General features: G+C 53.7%; 1 protein-coding gene and 1 long non-coding RNA gene across 5 annotated transcripts in view; one reads left to right on the top strand and one right to left on the bottom strand.

Moving 5' to 3' along the window:
* MAPRE3 (microtubule associated protein RP/EB family member 3) overlaps nucleotides 1–13,199 on the top strand; it is a 43,720-nt gene extending 30,521 nt beyond the window's left edge. Inside the window, exons 1-7 of one of the 3 annotated variants that reach the window (XM_024552553.4) lie at nucleotides 8,186–8,405; nucleotides 8,619–8,746; nucleotides 9,369–9,514; nucleotides 10,123–10,324; nucleotides 11,602–11,756; nucleotides 11,884–12,036; nucleotides 12,283–13,199. In XM_024552553.4, the coding sequence (XP_024408321.1) occupies nucleotides 8,626–8,746; nucleotides 9,369–9,514; nucleotides 10,123–10,324; nucleotides 11,602–11,756; nucleotides 11,884–12,036; nucleotides 12,283–12,351 (846 nt within the window). In that variant the 5' untranslated portion in view covers nucleotides 8,186–8,405; nucleotides 8,619–8,625 and the 3' untranslated portion in view covers nucleotides 12,352–13,199. Of the gene's footprint in view, nucleotides 1–8,185; nucleotides 8,406–8,618; nucleotides 8,747–9,368; nucleotides 9,515–10,122; nucleotides 10,325–11,601; nucleotides 11,757–11,883; nucleotides 12,037–12,282 lie in introns of those variants that run through there. The other 2 variants (XM_053923749.2, XM_053923748.2) reach the window with 2 other exon arrangements.
* On the bottom strand, nucleotides 10,318–16,327 carry LOC123478919 (uncharacterized). Of its 2 annotated transcripts, none has more exons than XR_008426802.2 (4): nucleotides 14,330–16,327; nucleotides 12,712–12,840; nucleotides 11,869–11,966; nucleotides 10,318–11,183 (listed from the first exon to the last, which is right to left on the bottom strand). It is a non-coding gene; the product is annotated as an uncharacterized lncRNA (long non-coding RNA). The 2 variants fall into 2 exon arrangements; XR_006654330.2 differs by lacking the exon at nucleotides 14,330–16,327 and having other exon boundaries at nucleotides 10,318–10,815; nucleotides 10,964–11,183; nucleotides 12,712–12,836.
* Between the last annotated feature and the right edge of the window lie 7 nt (nucleotides 16,328–16,334).

Here is a 16,334-nt window from a genome sequence, read left to right as displayed (position 1 = left end):
TTTTGTTCACTTGTCCAGCTCGCACCTAGTCCATGAACTCCTCGGGGGCCGAGACCAGGTCTTGCTCCTCTAGGGCTGTAGAAGCGAATGTTCCTATAGGCCCCGAGCCCGGCTTAGCGCCTGAAACACACACTCCAGGAAACAAGTGAGGGAGTCTGAGGCTCTTAAAGTCCTCGGTAATAAATTTTGTTTAGTCTACCCTGCCTTAATAATTTTCAAAGATCTAAAGGGCTTCTGATTAACCACAGTTGAACAGAATAGTAAATTAATATTTAAAACATTCAACTTAGTTAAGACATTATTACATTTAAATTTTTTCCCGTTCTTTCTTTTCCTTCACGGGACAGTGCTGTAGGAAGCTTTCGGAAGACCGTGAGGTTGTCCTCATGAGCTTCCTTGGACAGATGAGACCTGAAACTTAGGGATAGGATGTGGATTCTAAAAAGGAAGGGTGAGATGTTGCGATAAAGAGCACAGCTATGATAAACCTGTATTTCATTTCAAAATTTCACTAGAAGCAGCAAGGCGCCCTCCACCTTGCACACAGTCACTCTCCAGTCCACCTGCCGTGCTTCAGCAGACACAAATGGCCCGGATGACCAACTCCCGACCACCCTCCTCAGCATCCTCATGGGCAAGTGACCTGACCTTATAGTGTCTCCAGGTCTAGCTCCTGCGCTCACACTCCAACAAAGTGACTCAGGGTTTCTTCACTTCTTCTTGCACAATCTGATGCCCATTTCTCTACTGATGGTCTGGTAACTTCATTAAATGGGGTAGTGGCCTCCTCCTTGAGACTGGTCCCTCCCTTGGCTCCTGAAACACCACTACCTCCCCCACTTCCTCTCCTGATCGTGTCCCCTAACATTCCTCTAAGATTTAATCATTGGTTTTATGTTCATTTTTAAAAACAAAAGTCATGATAAACACGTTTCCTGTATCCCAAACTTTCCACTTTCTCTTCACTGCTCTCTGACATTCTGTTACCTATAAAGGCCCAAATTAGGTTTCACTTCCCCGAGAAGCCATCTAACTACTGAGCCCACCCTCGTCCTTCATACTCACTCCCCTGGAGCACTCAGAGGCCAAATGTACTTTCACTGTGTAGCACCTCATATAGTCTGGTTTGCGGGGTCCCTTGTTTTATGAATGACTTATGTCTTCAGCCAAACAAAGGCCCTTTAAGGACGAGACCCGTGCCTAAAATGATCCCGTGTCCTCACGGTGCCTCTTGGAGTGCGTAGCACACTGTGTCAGTGGTAGTAAACACTTGCAGTAGAAAACCTTTGATATGTCCTTTTCCTTGTCCTAATGCTCAGTGGCCTGAGTCAGAGCGAGTCATCGTGCACTCGGGCTGTGCTAAATGGAGTGGCCCTCCCCGCCACAGTGCGATGCTCTGCGAAGAGCACAGGGCTCGGGCTCAGAGGCCTGGCTTCATGCTCTGGCCTCACCAGTGGTTGAGCTTGAGCAAGTCTCTTGAACCCAGAGCCTTCATTTCCTTATGTGCAAAGTCAAGATAATCACTGAGGCTCTTTGGAGACAAGCGCTATAATCACAAGAGTGGCGTTTGTGGTGGGAACTTCAGCACCATGGTAGACCGAGCAAGAAGCTATGTGAAGCTAGGCAAGCCTTTGGGTGCCCCTCTCGTGAACGTCCCCGCTAATGGGCCTCCTGCCTCCTGCAGGGCAGGCAGTGGGCAGAGTCTGGGGGGTGAGAGAGAGGACAGAGAATCTAACCCCGAACGTGGTCACACTTGTTCTGGACATCACCAGAGTAGACCTTCTGGTGGTGAGGTTAGAGGATTATATGAACAGTCTATCAAAAAGGCAAGGAAATAAACCTGGAGGATCTAAGAGGGAGTGGCTGAGGGGTGGGGGAGCTATGAGAGCAGAGAAGGGCTGGGCCTGGGGTCAAGGAAATGTAGGCTGGACGATGATGAACCCAGCTGTTTCAGAGGAAGGGCAAACGCACCATTTTTCGCGATGACAACTGTAAACCACACAGTCTGAAGAAACACCGTTTTAAAGGAGGATAATGTGGCACAGCTGTATGTGCCCCCCAGAGATGGAAGGGTGCTTTGGAAGCACAAGGGGTCATTAGGGAACAGCAGGCCCACTAGGGCTGGAGAAACGAATGTTCTCTCCCCAACACGTCATGGCCCTGTTCCCTCTCTATCCTCAGGCCAGCTGCAGAGGGGTCAGCAACCCACCCCCCAAAGCAGGCCAGGGGCAGAGGGGCTCCCCCACCCTGTGTCCTGACCCAGGTGTGCTCCCAGCAGATTAACAAGTTCTGTTCTGAGGACCATCCTAACCCTGCTCCGAGGTGCCTGGCAGCCCCTTGTCATACAGTTTGTCTTTCACTTGCGTCAGAGGGAGAGCTTTTGTAAATCTCTCATGGACTGTCCAGGGGTTGTGCGCTGTGTGCTGGGTCTGGTTGTGTGGCCAGAGAGTACAGCTGGCATTCTACTCTCCTCCCTTCTCCTCAGGTTGACAAACAGGAAATGAGGCCAGAAAACCACCCTTTCTGAGCCCACCTGTCACCTGAAACCCCACACTGTGGTTGCACCTCTCTCATTCGTTCATTCATTCGTTCATTCAACAAATATTTACTGAGCAGCTATTGTGTGCAGGACCCTGAGCCAGTGCTAATTAAAGAAATGGGCAAGAAAACGCCAAAAGCTCGGCTGTCTTTCTGCCTGAGGGCCACAGCTGAAAGCCAAGCCTGTCCCCACTGCGGACCCTGATCAGAGGTTTGTGGGGAGTTCATCCAGGGTGCTGGAAAGAAGAATGTGAGTCAAATATGCCAATCAGCCATGGCTGGTATGGCTCAGTGGATTGAGTGCTGGCCTGTGAACCAAAAGGCCACAGGTTCAATGCCCAGTCGGGCCAGGTCCCTAGCTGGGGACGTGTGAGAGGCAGCCATAGATGTTTCTCTCACACATCAGTGTTTCTCTCCCTCTCTTTCTCCGTCCCTTCCCCTCTCTTGAAAATTCTCTGCCTGCTGTAAAGGTTGCCCAGCCTCCAAAGTTGGCGTGCTAGTGAACCTCTTCCCTCAGACAGGGTCCTTCGGTAACCTCACGACAACCCTGTACTCAACAGTATCATCACTCCGAGTCTCAGTGGAACCTCCAACTACTTGCTCAGACTCTCACGGCCAGTAAGTGGCAGAGCCTGTGGCCAGCCAAGCCCCATCTTCAGCCATTAAACCTCACTTCACCACACAGTGTGGCTTCCAGGAGTCTGCTGCTGGTCGCCTTGGTTTGACCGGTGGCTGCCATCCCCTGGAATTCTGTTGACTCAGCAGATGTTTGAGGAACTTAGATCTCCCGTGGAGAACCCTCAGGAAGAAAGGTTTGCCTTACTATCTGCCTGCCTAGAAGGACCCTACTGAAATGGATTAACTCTAGCAAGTGAGAAATTCTGTTTACTCCCCTCCTGGGTTTCCCTTAACCCTTTGAGTTATGGTCAGCTCGAGCAGTCTGGCCAGAACTTCCCGAAGGACTCCTTCCCCGGGACAGCAGCTACAAGGGGTTTGGCTGCAACACCCAAACCAGCCTGGGAAAGCCTCGTTCAGATCATTGTTCGGCAGGTCATGTCCAGCACCCGTCATCGACCTCAGTGGGGTTCAGGATCTCAAAGAAGAGCTACACTCCCTAAATGTGTTCTGGGAACAGAATTGTGGAGAAGCTCCAGTCCCCACCTGAACCCACACCAGCCGGCTCCCTGCTGGATGGGCATGTGCTAGTTCCCTGTGAGCCCAGAACTACCCCACCTGCCCCATCTCTACCTTTGACTAATTCAGCTCTGAGAGGCCGAGCCTCCCTATGGGTCAGGCCTTTGCTCAGCCATGAGAAGAAGGTGATTGGTTGGGTCTGCCCCGGCTTTGTGACCCGCATGCCAGGCTCCTCCAGTCCCTCAGAACCCTTCACCCCTGCCAGCACATACTGCCTCCATGCAGCCCCAGAATAACCTGGATGTGTGATCCAAGAGGGCAAGGGCTAGCAATTTTACGTAGTTTCCGGACAGGTGACTTCAGCCGCGCTGGGCCTGGACAGGAAGGGGTAGCCCAGTGACAATGGGCATAGCCCCCCGTCAGGAGCCCGAAACGTTTTGGCAGGCTCCACAGAGTTCTTCCTCCTCTGATCCCACAGCAGCTGTTCCAGTTCTTCTGGCTGGTAGGATGGCATCTTCAAAGCAGAATCTATGGGAAATCGGGAGTTGGGGGTATGGTGGTCACAGACCTACCTCCAGGAGCCTGTGCTTTTTTCTGAGAAAAGTGTAGTCTGTCTCCCTTCTGGGTTGGCATCTTGGACACCTGCACCTGGATGTGTATTGGGCACCTGCTTCTCAAACAAGTGCCCTTGAATTCTCGCTGTTTGTCCCAGGAATGCTGATAACGCTTCCCAGATACTTATGTGCACCAGGCTCTGCTCAGCACTTTGTGTACATGGCTCGCTAATCCTCGTAACAGCTCCATGAGGTGGGGTCTGTTATCGTTCCCATTTTTTAAAATTTATTTATTTATTTTATTTTTAGAGAGAGGGGAGAGGAGGGAGAAAGAGAGGGAGAGAAATAGTGACGGGACAGAGAAACATTGATCGGTTGCTTCTCATACATGCCCAGACCAGGGACCGAACCTGCGACCTGGGCATGTGATCTGACCAGGAATCAAACCAGTGACCCTTTGGTTTGCCAGACAACGCCCAGCCAACTGAGCCACACTGGTCAGGGCTACTGTTCCCATTTAATAGATGAGGAAACTGAGGCCCAATGTCAAACAGCTAGGATTTGGTAGAGCCCGGATTGAAACCCAGGTGGTCTGACTAGAGGGCCAAGTATTCTTTATTTTTAGAGAATAAAGTTTTTATTTACTGTCCAAGAAAGGAGAGGGGCTCCATGTGGAGAGATACACCAGCCAGAGCCAAGTATTCTTTAACAGCACCTTCTGGAGCCTGCGCGAGGCATGCCTCACACCCCCAGCAGGGCTAAAGGATCGGATGTGCCTTTCATAGCCATGCTGGGCAGGGGCTAGAGGCCTGGGGACTGCAGAAGGGTCTTCTTGGGACCAGAGAATTAGAGCAGACTGCAGGGCCCTGAATTATCTTCAAGACATATTTGTGGAAGACTGATTTCCACTGAAGACTTAAAATCAAAGAGCCACAACTAGATTTAGTCTGATGATGAGGTTCTCAAATATGAAATGGGAGGTTTTGGAGTCATGCATACTCATTTATGATTTAGGAGGATAAATACCCAGATCTAAGTGCAGCCCTCCATATCTGGGAAGAAACTGGATGGTCTCCTGAAACTCTTATGGCCACGGGATGGTGAGATCCGGTCATGACCATTTTCAAGGCCCCAGGCCACAGAATGACCGTCAGCTCCACCTCTCCTGCTGAGAGCTAACAGCCCTTCTGTTGTCAGTGACCCTTGCGATCCTAACTGGGGAAATGCTTCACAATATCACCCTATCACCCTCCTAAACCTGCCTTTCCCGTGACTGCACACCCACTAGCAGTCACGGCCCTGCCAAGCAGGCTCTTCCCAAGGTCATGTCCTCCGTCTGATCCTGAATGGGGTTTTCAAGTGCCCTAGAGGATGACATGTCACAACCAGGTCAAGGCGGTTTCTCCTGACAGTTGCCATGTGCCAGAGGTGATGGCGGAAACATGAGGACTGGCTTGGCAGACCCCACTGGAGTAGCCCTGGGTTACCTCCCGTTACCTCAGGGAATGGGACGCAGCCCTTGGTAATGGGTTTGTTAACCTTAAGAGTCTTCTCAGACTGCGTCTCCACTCTAATTGGAGGCAACTGGTGCACTTAGGGTCCCATGCTTGGACAAATGCTTTATAAACCTCTGCCCCCAGAGGCTGATCTGGTTTGAGTCTAGGCCTGAGTCAGCCCCCAATTAAAAAACAAAAGTCCTCAGAAGTTGGACCTGTTGATAAGTTTAACATGTGGCTTTGGGGCATGGGGAAATTGGTTTAGCTTAGTCCCAAATCTTAGAGCAGACCCCGTCCTCTGAGCCGCTCTAGCTGGTCCAGCTCCTCTCCGAGCTGGCAGCACTCCTCTCGGGCCCTGCCCCGGCACCGCCAGCCTTGACCCCGCCAGGCTCTCTCTTTGGGGGACCAGGGCAAATGTAGGACTCTCCTTTCCTCCATGGAGCTAGGGAGAGGGAGCTGTTGGGGGGGAGGGAAGTATTTGAAGGAGTCTTTGCTCAGGCCCTGGCTGCCACCTGGTGGCCATAATTTAGTTGTATTTATAGGGCCAAATCTCCAAGAGGGAAGTTAAAGGGCATCCTGCCCTCCCTGCCGTGATGAGGGTCAAGGGAACTCGAAAGTTGCTTTCTTAGTGACCTTTTTTAAAAAAATTGATTGTAGAAAGAGAAAAGAAGGGAGAGAGAGAGAAACATTGATTCGTTGTTCCACTTACTTACGCGTTCCTTGGTTGACTCTCATATGTGCCTGGACTGGGATTCAACCCCAAACCTTGATGTGTCCAGACAGTGCTCTAACCGACTGAGCTGCCTGGCCCGGGCAGCGACTTTCCAGCAAGTGTGGCAGAGCATCCTTTCAGAGACCCCTGGGGGCCTTGGATGTGTCCTCCTGAGCCAAAAACGGCCCCTAACCAGGGCGGAGACAGCATCACGTGGCGAACCTGAGCCAGTCTTGAGTGGAGACAAGGGCTCGGTTCCTAGTGTCAGATGAGGACTGTGGTTCTAACGCCTGGTCTGCTTGTGCACCGGAACCGCCTGCAGTGTTTTCATAATTACGTTTATATAGCACGTGTGTGTGTGAATATATGATATGTGTGTTCTACATAGTGTATTGCATGGTGTGGTATGTAGTGTGGTATATTGTGTGTAATGTGCCGTTACATACAGGTTATCTATTCTGTATGGTAATAGATACTGTATATGGTTAGACACACGCACATGCTTGGGCCCGGCCCCGCCTACGGGGAAGTCTCTGCAGGCGAGTCTGAGGTTCTGTGCTAGTGAAAACCGCTGGGGTGCACGGGGCGGGCTACCTGTCACTCACCTTTGACTCCAGACCAGACTTGAGGAAGAAGCCCACTAGCCAGGGGCGAGGAAGTGGGTGTGTTGTTCCTTCTGGGACACTCTGCATAGTATACCTCAAGAAACAGTCTTCACTCCAGAACTACACACTGTCACAGTTCTCAAGTACACAGTCCTGTCGGTCTGCCTTCTGTTTCTCCATTTCTGATGAAGTCTAGTTACAAGAAAGATCCCCCTCTTCCCCTAACAGTGCACGTCCATGATAAACAGCAGTGACCCTTGGCCTTTCCTGGGAGATTGGGGGAGGGGCTCCCACCTGTTAGCCAGAGTGGGTGCCTCCACTCAGCTCCAAAATAGGTTGCTGTGCAGGGAACATAGGTCCAGGATTGCCAAAAGCAGCCGGAAATCCCAAATTGTTTGTGTGAAACAGCCCAACTTTAAAATATTGGGCACTGATTCAAAAATGTTTCCAACACTGAGAGCGTTAACGAATTCAAGCCTGCAAGGCAGGCTGGGCCATTGGGTGTCTCATGCCGATTGCAAGGCTTTAGGCTGGGGAGGGATGAGGCCCGGGCTGCTTTCAGATTGCTGACTGCAGTAGCATCAGGGAGGGCGGGGGGGAGACGGGAGGCTGGAATTTTGGGGGCCTCCACTGGCCTTGGCCCGGGAGAATGTCTGCATAACCCCGAGGCAGCAGGAGAGGTGGCGAAGAGCAGGGCCTATGGGGAATGCAGAGTTGCAGGACTTGATTAGATACCAGGATGAGGAAGAGTAGGCTCTCCAGGATGACCCCATGGGTCTCTACCATGGTGACTGGGTGACTGGTAGTGACAGTCCCTGGGATAATGAATACAGGAGCAGAAGCGTGTTTTAAGGGAAGGTTCTGGGCAAGCAGAACCTAGGTGCCCCTGGGTCAGGCCCCCAGGAATATGGGATCTGAAGTCAGGCAGAGGTTAGCCGGCTTGCTGAAACACAGATCTGGTCGGGATACTTCTGCTTAAACACCTCTAAAGGCTCCCGGTTGGCTAAACAGAAAGCCCAAACTCCGCCTCACTGCAAACAAAGCCCTTGGAGACCCTCCCTGCCAACCTCGCTGTGCCCCGCCCCAACACAGAACCTGCTCCCCAGCCCTGCCGAGCAACTCAGCAACTCGGAGCCCTGGAACGCGCCATGCCTTTGTTCTTGCTGGTTCGTGGGGCCTGCCGTGCCCATGTACCCCGTCCCTTTCTGTGTTTGGAAAATTCCTGCTCCTTCCCTGCTCCAGCATCTCCACTTTGAAGCCTTTGCCGACCCTGCCTGTCAGAAGCCATCACCCGCTTCTTTGTGCCAACCCTGCACTTTGTATGTGCCCTGCTGTGGGGGTTTACCTGTCTGTAAACTCCTTGAAGGTAGAGACCACTTTTCACTTAACTTTGTTGCAATAGTTCTTAGCACACCCTAGCATCTAGGAGACAATCATCAAATGTTTAAAGAATGAAGAGGTACCCCAGTGGGGAGGCGCCTCTCATTTCCCCAGGGGTCGCCCGGCTCCTGCTCTCCTTACAGCTAAAGCCCAGCATGAGTCCCCCGATGCTGACCTTGCCACTCTCCTTTCTCTGCAGCTGGGGTATGGCCGTCAATGTGTACTCCACATCCGTGACCAGTGAAAATCTGAGTCGCCATGATATGCTTGCATGGGTCAACGACTCCCTGCACCTCAACTACACCAAGATAGAACAGCTCTGTTCAGGTAGGAGGCTGGGAGTGGGGGAAGCGGGCCCTGCTGGAGGGAGGAAGAGAAAAGGAGGGAGCCACAGCGGAGAATGTCGCTTGTAACTGGAATTAAGCAGAAGGGCTGCAGAGCCCTAACCTAGTCAGGGTCTCCGTGGACTGGGGAGAGCAGGGGAGGCACAGGGAAGGGCTGCAGGAGGGCTGGGGCCATGGGGACAGGCAGTAAAGCCAGAGGGTAACAGCACGAGGTTCCTCTAGCCACTCTGGGTCCGAGTCTCAGCTCTTCTTGTGGTGCATCCCTGGGCGAGTCACTGCACCTCCCTAGGCCCCAGTTTTCCCACCTGTAAAATGGAAATGATGTCACCTATCTCCCTAGGATTGCTCTTAGATTAAATTGCGTTTGCTGTGGCACATAGCAATTGCATCAGTAAATAGTAATTGCCCTTATTCTTGGAACGCTGCGGGGATTCTGGCTGTGTCTGTCCTGCACTAGGACTGGCCACGGCCCCAGAACTAGGAGGGAAAAGAGGAGAAGGGGTGGTTTGGGGGAGTAGGCCAGAAGACGGCCTGGCTGAGGGGAAGGCAAGCAGCCTTGGCGGGGGAGCAGCCCGGACCCCTCAGTCGGCCTTGCTCCCCCACAGGGGCAGCCTACTGCCAGTTCATGGACATGCTCTTCCCCGGCTGCGTGCACTTGAGGAAGGTGAAGTTCCAGGCCAAGCTGGAGCATGAATACATCCACAACTTCAAGGTGCTGCAAGCAGCTTTCAAGAAGATGGGTGTTGACAAAGTAGGTGCCTGTGCTCTCAGGGGCCCTGAGGAGCTGTGTGACCCTGGGGAAGAAGATGGCCCACCAGCGGGGCAGAAGGGGCTGCTAGGGTCGTCCAGCTCTCATGCTTCTCTCCACCCCCCCCAACTCTCCAGAGGGAATGTTCCCCCAGCTCAAGGCACAGTGGAAAACCCTACACTTCACATCCCATCCTGACAACATTCCTGCCCCTTCCTCCTCTCTGGACACTATCCATCCCAGTAGTTGAGGCTTGGTGTACCGCTCCTACTAAGTTCCTTCTCCAGGGCCCAAGAAAAGTCTCTTGCTCACTCTACCACCTCGATGGCCCAGGCCTCTGGTTCCAGCAGCCCCCACCCCACATGGAGGCAGCAGCACCAAGGGACTCCTCCCCACAGTTTCTCCTTGCCTGGAGGAGGGCTGTCTTGATCCCAGGCCGGGGCCTGCAACCTCCCCATCTGTTCCGGGGCCACGGGAGGGTGGCCAGGCGGAGAAGCCGAGGCTACTGTGGCCCAGGGGCTGGCTGTTGCAAGAGCAGCGGCCTCTCACAGAGGAAGGCAGCCCTCTGGCCTCAGGCGGCTAAAGTTCTCTGCTTATGTGGTCTATTTCAGATCATTCCTGTAGAGAAATTAGTGAAAGGAAAATTCCAAGATAATTTTGAGTTTATTCAGTGGTTTAAGAAATTCTTTGACGCAAACTATGATGGAAAGGAATACAACCCTCTGCTGGCGCGGCAGGGCCAGGACGCAGCGCCACCTCCTAACCCAGGTGATCAGATCTTCAACAAATCCAAGAAACTCATTGGCACAGCAGGTAACGTGCCCGAGCCAGGGGAGGGAGTGTGGGGGGCCGGGCCGGCAGGGCTCTGCAGCCAGGAGCACCTCCTGGGCCACCCGGCCCGGCCCTGCCAGCCTAGAGGAGACTGTTATCACAGAGTTCAGATGACGCCGCCTGCTGCCCCCTTAGCCCAGGGGGAGTCACAGTAGGGAGGAGAGGACTCCAAAGATGGCTCCAGAGAGCCACTGGCACCAGCCAAGGTGGCAGCTGGCAGCGAGGGGCCTAGGGCACTTCCCTCTGTAACATGAGCTAACGTGTTTGCTTTGAGATGACGGGGCAGCACATGGCATGGTTCCTCCATCCAGGCCCATCCAGGCCAAGAGCCTGGTGCCAGCACTGCACATCCTTCTTGCCCCCTGCCCACTGGACGCCTGGGGATAGGAGCTTGCCATGTGTGTTTGAATCTTTCCCATTCCAAAGGCCATAGTCCTAAGTCCTCAGGAGATGAGTCTCTGCAAACATGGGTTCTAGGGGAGAAGGGAATAAAGCAATAGGACCTTTGAGGGGAGGGGGTTGGGAGAGACAGGGAGAGGAGCGTCCCAGCCCGCATCTGAACCCGTCATAGCAGAGCCCTCCTGTTTGCGCTGCCACCCCGCCGGGCCTGCCCCCTGTCACCTGCTTGCTTTGCACTGGAAGGAGCCTGCTCCGTCTAGGAGCTGTCCAGCTAGAGGACAAGTGGTCACAGCATGCTGTTCCCTGAGTCAGGCCCGACAGAGGGCACAGAGCCCATCCTGAGGCTGGGAGCCCCAGAGGGGCAGGCAGGAGCAAGTTTCTTTTGTTCCTCCAGTCCCGACAGTCTGAAGTCACCCATACAGGTGGCTTTGGGCCGGGGCATCTGTCAGGAAAGACCCAGCAAGAGCTAGTTTCGAGCCCCAGTTGCTGTCCCTCAGGCTTCAGCAGTCAGTCCAAGAGGGCCCCCAACCCTCCCAGCCCTACTCCCCGAGTTCCTCACCCCTCTTCCCTTCATGTCTCCCTCAGACCCGCTCTCCTCCCTCCCCACGCCTCACACCTTGTCTACTCCCTGAAGTCCCTGCTGTCCCCAGGCTTGCCGCAGGGCTGCCCAGCTGCTGTGGTGTCGAGTGTGGCCGTGGCTTGAGGCCTAGATGTAGATGCCCCCCAAATGGGAAAGGAGGGGAGGGCAAGCGTGCCTGCCTTTTGCAGAGGCCTGTCCCTGCACTCGTCACATCAGGCTGTCCCCTGCCACCTGAGCCTTGGGCTCACATGGCCCCATCCATACTTTCTCCCCTGGGCAGTTCCACAGAGGACGTCTCCTACAGGCCCCAAAAACATGCAGACCTCCGGCCGGCTGAGCAACGTGGCCCCACCCTGCATCCTCCGGAAGAATCCCCCATCAGCCCGAAATGGCGGCCATGAGACTGATGCCCAAATTCTCGAACTCAACCAGCAGGTGAGTGGGGTGGGCTGGGGGAGCTGAGACAACCCAGCCTCAACAGCCAGGCCCTTGGGGTGTCAGGGCGGGAAGGGGAGCCTGGGGCAGGGAGCTCTGGCTTGAACACCACCTTCGCCCCAAGCAGCTGTTGGACTTGAAGCTGACAGTGGATGGGCTGGAGAAGGAGCGTGACTTCTACTTCAGCAAACTTCGGGACATCGAGCTCATCTGCCAGGAACACGAAAGTGAGAACAGCCCTGTCATCTCGGGCATCATCAGCATTCTCTACGCCACTGAGGTGAGCTCTGCCTTCACCCGCTCCTGTCCTGGGCCCACGCCTGGCCCACCCGGCCCAGACTGGAAGGAGCCTTGGAGAGCATGGACCCATGAGGGAGTGAGCTGAAGTCACAAGCCCAAGTCACAGAGAGCACTAGCAGGGAAAGGAGGACTAGAACTTGGGCCCTTGCCCCCAGCTTCCCTATACAAGCCCACATCCTCAGCCCGGCCTGCCTGCCTCACTATTCCCCTCCCTTCCCACCTCCAGGAAGGATTTGCACCCCCCGAGGACGATGAGATTGAGGAACACCAACAAGACGACCAGGACGAGTACTGAGGGCGGCCCTAGCCCTGGCTGACTGCACGCCTCCCCTCCCCTCTCCCACATTATAATCCTTCCCTTACAGCCGTCGGCCGGGTGCTTTGTGTCAGTGCCACAGCATTGGGGAGTCAGGCAAGGGGGGCTTGAGGGGATGGGGCAGTGGGCAGGCAGAGGCACTGGCCCAGTGGGTGGGACACCTGCCCACTCCCCACCCCTATTTATTTCCGTTGTCTCTATGCTGTGTTGGCCAACACTTCCCCAGGGTGCTCCTGCCACCCGCCCCCGCCAGCCGCCCGCTCCCCTGACAGCCAGCAGCTGTATATTTGACAAAGTCATTGGTATATTTTTACTTACTGGATTTTCCTTGCACTTTACCTGTTCTTTTCCCAGGGCTCACAGCACGGGCTCCGGGGCAGTGTGCTTGGCTTGGCTCCCCTTCCCTGTTGCCAGGCCACGGCAGGACTCACCGATTCTTATTTATTTTGTCTTTTGACTCCCCAGGAGCTGAAGGGAAGGCCGATGTCAGGAGAGGGATCGGGGGACTGAGGTGGGGGTGCTGAGGCTCCGGTGGTCAGGAAGCGGGAGGGGAGCATGCAAGGGATGAACTTGACCTCCTGGCACCAGAGTCACCCACCCTGGCCCCTTCCCCAGCCCCAAAGGCCAGCACTGCCCCGAGGCCCCCAGCCACTCCCTCCACAGCCCAGTTCATACCACACAGACTCCCTCAGACCCTTCTGTGCGTCCACCTCCCGTCCACCTGCTCCCCGCCCCTGCCCCCTTGGGCCACCCAGCCTGCGTATGTGTTCACTTTTATTTAAATAAACTTGTGTGGTAAAAGTTCGTGCCATGTCTCCCTCAACTGAGCCAGCCTGGGTCTCAATGATGTGCTCCTCCTGAGTGCGCACTCCCCTCTCCAAAGTGATGGCTGCGGAGCACAGTGCCACTGCCACCCTCTGTGACTAGTCCCCACCTCCCAACACTGGTGCCAGGGCTCCAAGGGAAGGCATGGATGCCCCACCCCCAATCCCTGAGGAGGAGCAAGGTTTGGGGCCATGGCTGTGATGACAGGCAGCCCGGTGAAGCGGCTGGGAGGTAACCGGGCAGCCTGGCCGAGAGGTGCCCCTGGTGCATCTCCTGTGGGTCAGTGCGAGTGCAGGTCGGCCCCGCCCCTTGACAAACCTCGAGCACCTCACAGCAGTGATGCAGCTGGGGGCAAGGGCTCCTCTGACAGAGAAGCTGAGTGGGTTACAGAGTAAGCATCCCTGAGCCCTGAAGCCCAGAAGGGCAGCGGTGCCTGTGTGGTTCCTTCTGTAGAACGAGGTCTCATGGGAACCAGGGCGTGGAAACCCTTCAAGAGGCCACACAGCTCTACATTCCTGGTGTGTGACCGAGGTCCTGGAAGCCCAGCAAGAGTTGAGGGCGCAGAATGAGCGAGGGTGCCAGGCCGTTCACGCACAGCGCTGGCGGTCATGTAGACCAGTGCCCTCCTTTACGATGAAGGGGGCCGAGGCCCATGTGCGACATGACTCACGGTGGTAAAAACCTGGACTAGAATCCACACGTCTGGACTCCTGCTTTACTCATCCCCAACGACCACAGAGGCGTCACCTCCAGAACGTTCCTCTAGGTTCAGGCTAGTCCTGGTGGCTGTTTCCTCACCATCCTGAGGTACAGCTGGGGCTGTTTCTTCTGCGGCCCCACTCCATGACCCTTCTTCCAGACCACCTCCATTTCCCTAATGGCTCCAGGTGGAAGCCTTAAACAAGCAACTGTCCACCCCTCATTCACTCCTCCTCCTTTTGACTCCCACCCCCACATACACATACTTCTGGCCACATTTCATCTCTCTTTCTCCAACAAGTTTCTTGCCTGCTTTAATTGATCTTTATGATTTTTTAATCCCCATGAGTAATTTTAAAAGGCTTTTCCTCCATTATCCCAGGTAGGTACTGTAAAAGAATAAGGTAGTTGCTCAGCATTGCCCAATGTTCACCTTCAGGGAACGTATCATCAGCTTTCCAGGTGTGTCCTCTCGGGGTCCTTCCTGGCCTGCCTCGGGGTGGTCAGGGCCAGGGCAGGGCATCCTTATTCAGTGCAGCTGGTGGCGTTGCTGGTCTGCTTTTGCTGCTTTTCTGGGTCTGAGCTGAAATATTGGGTTGGCCCAAAAGTTTGTTTAGTTTCTTCCAGAAAATAAAAGACATATTTTTCATTTTCACCGTATGTCAGCTATCTCCTGCTATTGGCTTGTAGTCAGTAGAGGCCAGGGGTGCTGCTAAACATCTTCCAATGCCTAAGACAGCCCCACAGCAAAGAATTATTTGGCCAAAATGTCAATAGTAACAAGAAACTTCACAAACCGCTTTTGACATGTTCGATCAGTCACAGCACCTTCTCCATACACTGCACAAGTCTTGTTTTGCGTTTCAGTTGCATTTTTACCTTTCTTGAAATAATAAAGGATAACAGGCCAAAAACATTGCATATTTTCTTCCATCTTCAATATTAAAATGGCTGCACAAAAATTCACCTGTTTTGATTGTTTAAAAATGCACACTGATATGACAGCTGTCACAATACAATCTAACAAAATTGTTTTGAACGAAGTTAAAGACAACGAAGAGCTACTAGAGCCATCAAACGGAAAAAACTAAAAACTTTTTGGCCAACCTTGGCCAACCCCATACAAATGAGACCTAGATATTATCTCTAGGGAGGGAGGCCAGGGGAGGAGAGGTTACCCTGGGGGTGAGGTCCTTGTTTTCCCAGTTTTGCCCCCTGCCAAGGGGCCTTCCTCCCTGGTTACCCTCTGTACCAGTCTATAAATTGCTCAGCTAATTTTTTTTGTCTTTGTTTTTAGCTATCTGTCTCAGTTTCCCTATTCCACTTGCCAAGGAATTTGCTGGCAAGGCACCTTTCTAATCTCATCACCTCCAAAATCCCATTAAACTGTCACACTAAACCACTTCCCATTTCCCTGCCTTGCCCTGCATGGTCCCATCTCTAGGCCTTTGCTTAAATCAATAAATCCATACAACTGGCCTGTTCTCTCCATCTGTCCTGATCCCCAACCCATGAAAATTCTCCCATTCCTCAGGACCCATCTCAAATGCCATCTCCTTCAGGAAGCTTCTCTCATCTCCTTCCTAAGGACTTCGTCCCTCCCTAAGCTGTCCATCCTGTAGGAGTTTGGACTCTCTTAAATCTTACTCTTAAGGCCTGGCCCGCCTTGGACCTCAGTATGGCAGGTATGAATCTCATCCTCAAACGTAGGAGTGTACACAAAATAGCACATTTCCTTAATTGTGGTAAGTTACTTTCATTTGGCCGTCCCGCCTCCGCGTCAGCCGGGATGCTTCAGGTTGTGTGGTCTTACGTGATTCTACAAGCAGGCAGGAGGCCCTCCAGGGGAAGTGAATGTCTGCGCAGGAACCCGTTTGAGAGGTTCCTCAGGTCTGCGGCTGTTGATCACTTCCTTGCCACAGCTGGGACTTGGGACTGACTGCGGTGGGAGCCAGAGCCGTTCCTTTCCCTTTGCCTGGAAGAGGAAACCCAGCCCTGGCTGTCCCAGACTTTTCTCCGCCTCCTGTCGAGAGCCTCCGCGCTCCACCCTCCCAAACTGCCTCTTCCGTCAAGCTCCACCCTCTTCCTTGTTCCATCGCCGTAGATTATTATAGCCCATTAAACTCAAAGTTTAATCACTAGCAATAGAAAACAAACACATTCCTAGAAGGAAGGAAGCATTTCATCTACAAACTCTTCCTGGAGGTGAAAAGAACTATGTCCATTCCATCCTTCTGACACTCCGAGAAAGGCAAGCCGCAGCAGTTAAATTTCCAAGTCACCCGATGCAGCGGCCTTCACACAGCAGCTGCTGCAGAACATCCTGCTGAATGTTCAGCCTCCCGGCTCAACATCCTTGCCTGGATGTTTTCTGCTGCGGAGGAGCGCAGAGCCGCGTCCGACCCCTCGCAAGGAATAACCTGGCAAAAACGAAAGAC

Source organism: Desmodus rotundus, chromosome 5 (assembly GCF_022682495.2).
Source record: "Desmodus rotundus isolate HL8 chromosome 5, HLdesRot8A.1, whole genome shotgun sequence".
Lineage (NCBI taxonomy): Eukaryota > Metazoa > Chordata > Mammalia > Chiroptera > Phyllostomidae > Desmodus > Desmodus rotundus.
The sequence above is the reverse complement of the archived record's forward strand: the minus strand, read 5'-3'. Positions and strand labels throughout refer to the sequence as shown.